This window comes from Priapulus caudatus, unplaced genomic scaffold (assembly GCF_000485595.1).
Source record: "Priapulus caudatus unplaced genomic scaffold, Priapulus_caudatus-5.0.1 Scaffold2168, whole genome shotgun sequence".
NCBI lineage: Eukaryota > Metazoa > Priapulida > Priapulimorpha > Priapulimorphida > Priapulidae > Priapulus > Priapulus caudatus.
This window is the reverse complement of record NW_014579229.1, coordinates 12658-16275: the sequence shown is the minus strand read 5'-3', so window position 1 is coordinate 16275 and position 3618 is coordinate 12658. Positions and strand designations below refer to the sequence as shown.

Below are 3618 nucleotides of genomic sequence, written 5' to 3'. Positions count from 1 at the left end.
TACATGTACATGTATAAATATACGGCTATCACATGCACAAAACATGAACACATAAACATGGTATTCGCTTGTACATGTAGAATAGCAAACGCCCATGTACATGTACATGTATAAATATACGGCTATCACATGCACAAAACATGAACACATAAACATGCGATGCGCTTGTACATGTATAAGAGCAAACGCCCATGTACATGTACATGTATAAATATATGGCTATCACATGCACAAAACATGCACACATAAACATGCGATGTGCTTGTACATGTATAAGAGCAAACGCCCATGTACATGTACATGTATAAATATACGGCTATCACATGCACAAAACATGCACACATAAACATGCGATGTGCTTGTACATGTATAAGAGCAAACACCCATGTACATGTGCATGTATAAATATATGGCAATCACATGCACAAAACATGAACACATAAACATGCGATGTGCTTGTACATGTATAAGAGCAAACGCCCATGTACATGTACATGTATAAATATACGGCTATCACATGCACAAAACATGAACACATAAACATGCGATGTGCTTGTACATGTATAAGAGCAAACGCCCATGTACATGTACATGTATAAATATATGGCTATCACATGCACAAAACATGAACACATAAACATGCGATGTGCTTGTACATGTATAAGAGCAAACGCCCATGTACATGTACATGTATAAATATACGGCTATCACATGCACAAAACATGAACACATAAACATGTGATGCGCTTGTACATGTATAAGAGCAAACGCCCATGTACATGTACATGTATAAATATACGGCTATCACATGCACAAAACATGAACACATAAACATGTGATGCGCTTGTACATGTATCCAGCGCTGCTCACACAGCAATTGCATCATTCCACTCATATGCTATCACATGCTCAAAACGCACGACCGTGCACATGCATGATAGGCAACAGGTTTTATAGCAGACCGCTTTGTTTTTTTCCATTTCATATAAACCATAAAACACGACAGTTTGTTACAAATAATCATAGCAACGAGTAAATACATTATCACATGCATAAACCCTACTGAGCTGCATAGAAATGCTGTGTTTGAGCATAAATCGCATAACCGGTCAAATCACATATCGGGATGGGTGCCTGTCCCGACGTGGCCGGATAAACGAGGTCGAACTGTATATATATATTTATATATATATATACAATATTAGTGTCATATGTTATCATGTATTTCTCTTTCTGTAGGTACTTAGGTAACCCTCTCACGCCGACCCAGCGATCGTCGTCGTCGACGACCACTGAGCGTGTGAGCGACTACGCCATGCAGACGTCCGACATCAAGGCGTTGCTAGGTGACCTGGGTCGCGCGACGCTGCGAGGCGTGCGCAAGTGTCCTAAGTGCGGCACGTTGAACGGGACGCGCGGCATTGCCTGTAAGAACAAGCTGTGTGGAGAGGTGTTCCGTAACGGACCGCGGCTGCGGTCGTCACAGGGCCTCGACGCCGTGCGCATCGTCACGGGATCCAACACGCAGGTAGGTGGCACCGGCGGCGGTCACGCGAGGGTGTAGGTGGCACCGGCGGCGGTCACGCGAGGGGGTAGGTGGCGCCAGGAGTGGTTGCCGCATGCTAACATGCATTAGGTTTTGCTAAACTCTCTTCTCATCGAGCGTCCGCAAACTTTACCTTCGACTTATCGTACTTGTCCGTAATTTTTCTTCGACGTTCGTAACAACATAACGTATCTGCTTTCCTGCCGCTTCCTTCTAGGTGTACAGCGTGCGTCTGCGGGACAAGGGACCTGACTACCGAGGCTTCGTTCAGCTTCCCCTAGTACAGGGCGTGGACGCCGCATCTGTCGATCCCTCCATCCTCGCACAGCACGGCAAGTGCTACGTCGAAACATGTATCCGCTTCAACGAACTCAGCCAGAACGCGGTAGGTGGCGCTGCACGTCGAGCGTTTGCGCGGTAGGTGGCGCTGCACTGCCGAGGCGTTCGCGCGTAGGTGGGCCACTGACGCTGCTGAGCGGTTCGCGTGGATAGGTGGCGCTGCCACGTCGAGCATTCACTGTGCGCGGGGGGGGATATTTGGGCGTCTGCGCAGCGAGGACGTTTGCCCAGTAGGGTGGCGCTGGCAAAACTGCGAGCGATGCGTGTCGCAAGCGGTAGGCTGGCACTCGCTGCGAGACGTATCGCGCAGTAAGGTGGCGCTGCGTGTCGAGCATGTTGCGCGGTAGGTGGCGCTGCCGCATCTGAACGTTGCGCGGTTAGGGTTAGGGTTTACACTGTAGGGGGCGCTGAACCCAGCAGTTATTCACTGTAGGAATTCACACACGTTCTTATCCTGCTTCCCGCAGCAAGTGTGCCCCTCACGACTTTGTTTTCTCTCCTGCACACTCAGCACGTTCCGTGTCTTCCCGCGCAGCTACCAGAGCCCAGTGTCGACAATCGCGCTGCCCGATTGCAGCTGCTTATAACGGAGTCGGCGCCGCTGCCCGCTCAAGAACTCTGTCTTGAACTCTCAGGCTCTAGCAAACGACACGAAGCAGGCGATATGGCTGCTAGCGAACGGAGACGACCGGCCACACTGGCTGCAGACGCTCGATGTCGGCAACGTCATGGTCGCCAAGTGAGTTAGCGCCCCCTGGTGCGCACACCGCGCAGTTATACGCGCTCGCAAGAACGACAAGGAATGAGATGGTATGATGCATGAAGATGATGATGAAATTGATGCATGATGATGGATGATGATGAAGCATGACGATGACACTGGTGATGATGGCTGATGAATGAGCGATGACGATGACGATGACGATGACGATGAGCGAGACGATGTGATGCAGGGCATGATGACGCATGACGATGACGATGACCGATTGACGGATGAGATGACGTGATGGGTGATGATGGTGATGATGACGATGTACGATGACAGATGACGATGACGATGACGATGGTTGATGATGGTGATGATGGTGATGATGGTGATGATGTGATGCATGATGGTGATTGAAGGTGATGATGATTAACACTTCGACAGGTGCAAGGTGATTCGAAGCACGCTCTCGCTTCCTACACTTCTTCTCAGCGATCCGTCTAAGAAGAAAGACACGAGCGACTGCAAGTTTATCTGCAGCTGCCGAAGTTCAAGTCGTATAGAGATCGCATTGCACTGCTCACAGATAGAGCTGGATAGCCATCGACAGGTACGGCAGCCAGGCTTGCAGTGCGTGCGTGACGTTGCGTGCAGGCGTGAGTGCAAATGGTGTTGGAGGTGCGTGCATGCGTGCGTGCGGGAGTGCATGGTGTGCAATGGAGGGTGTGCAAGTGCGTGGTGCGTGCCGTGCGTGTGTGCGTAGTGCATAGCGTGTGTGCACGTGCAGGTGTTGTGTGAGATGCAATGGGTGTGATCGTGTGTGCGTGCGTGGTTCGTGCGTGCGTAGGTGCGTGCGTGCATACACGTAGGTGTGCACGTGTCATTAGTGGAACTTACAAGGTACGGGGAGAAATTGAATGGATTGCCGCATTTATTGTATTGTGTCGACTGTCATGTAAATAACTCCATCTTCCTAACACTCACCGTCACCCGCTCCTTACCTCGTCACAGATGTGTACATTTCTAC

The 3618-nt window shown here is 50.0% G+C and overlaps 2 protein-coding genes across 2 annotated transcripts in view; both read left to right on the top strand.

The window, feature by feature from the left end:
- Positions 1-1251, top strand: part of LOC106818332 (protein transport protein Sec24B-like) — a 21084-nt gene extending 19833 nt beyond the window's left edge. The window contains exon 15 of the mRNA XM_014823048.1: positions 1240-1251. Coding sequence (XP_014678534.1) covers positions 1240-1251 — 12 coding nt within the window. The remainder of the gene's footprint in view (positions 1-1239) is intronic.
- Positions 1-3618, top strand: part of LOC106818331 (uncharacterized protein C2orf42-like) — a gene marked incomplete at its 3' end in the record, with an annotated part of 9960 nt that overhangs the window by 3962 nt on the left and 2380 nt on the right. The window contains 4 exon segments of the mRNA XM_014823047.1: positions 1240-1528; positions 1764-1931; positions 2397-2489; positions 2491-2624. Of these exon segments, the coding sequence (XP_014678533.1) occupies positions 1316-1528; positions 1764-1931; positions 2397-2489; positions 2491-2624 (608 nt within the window).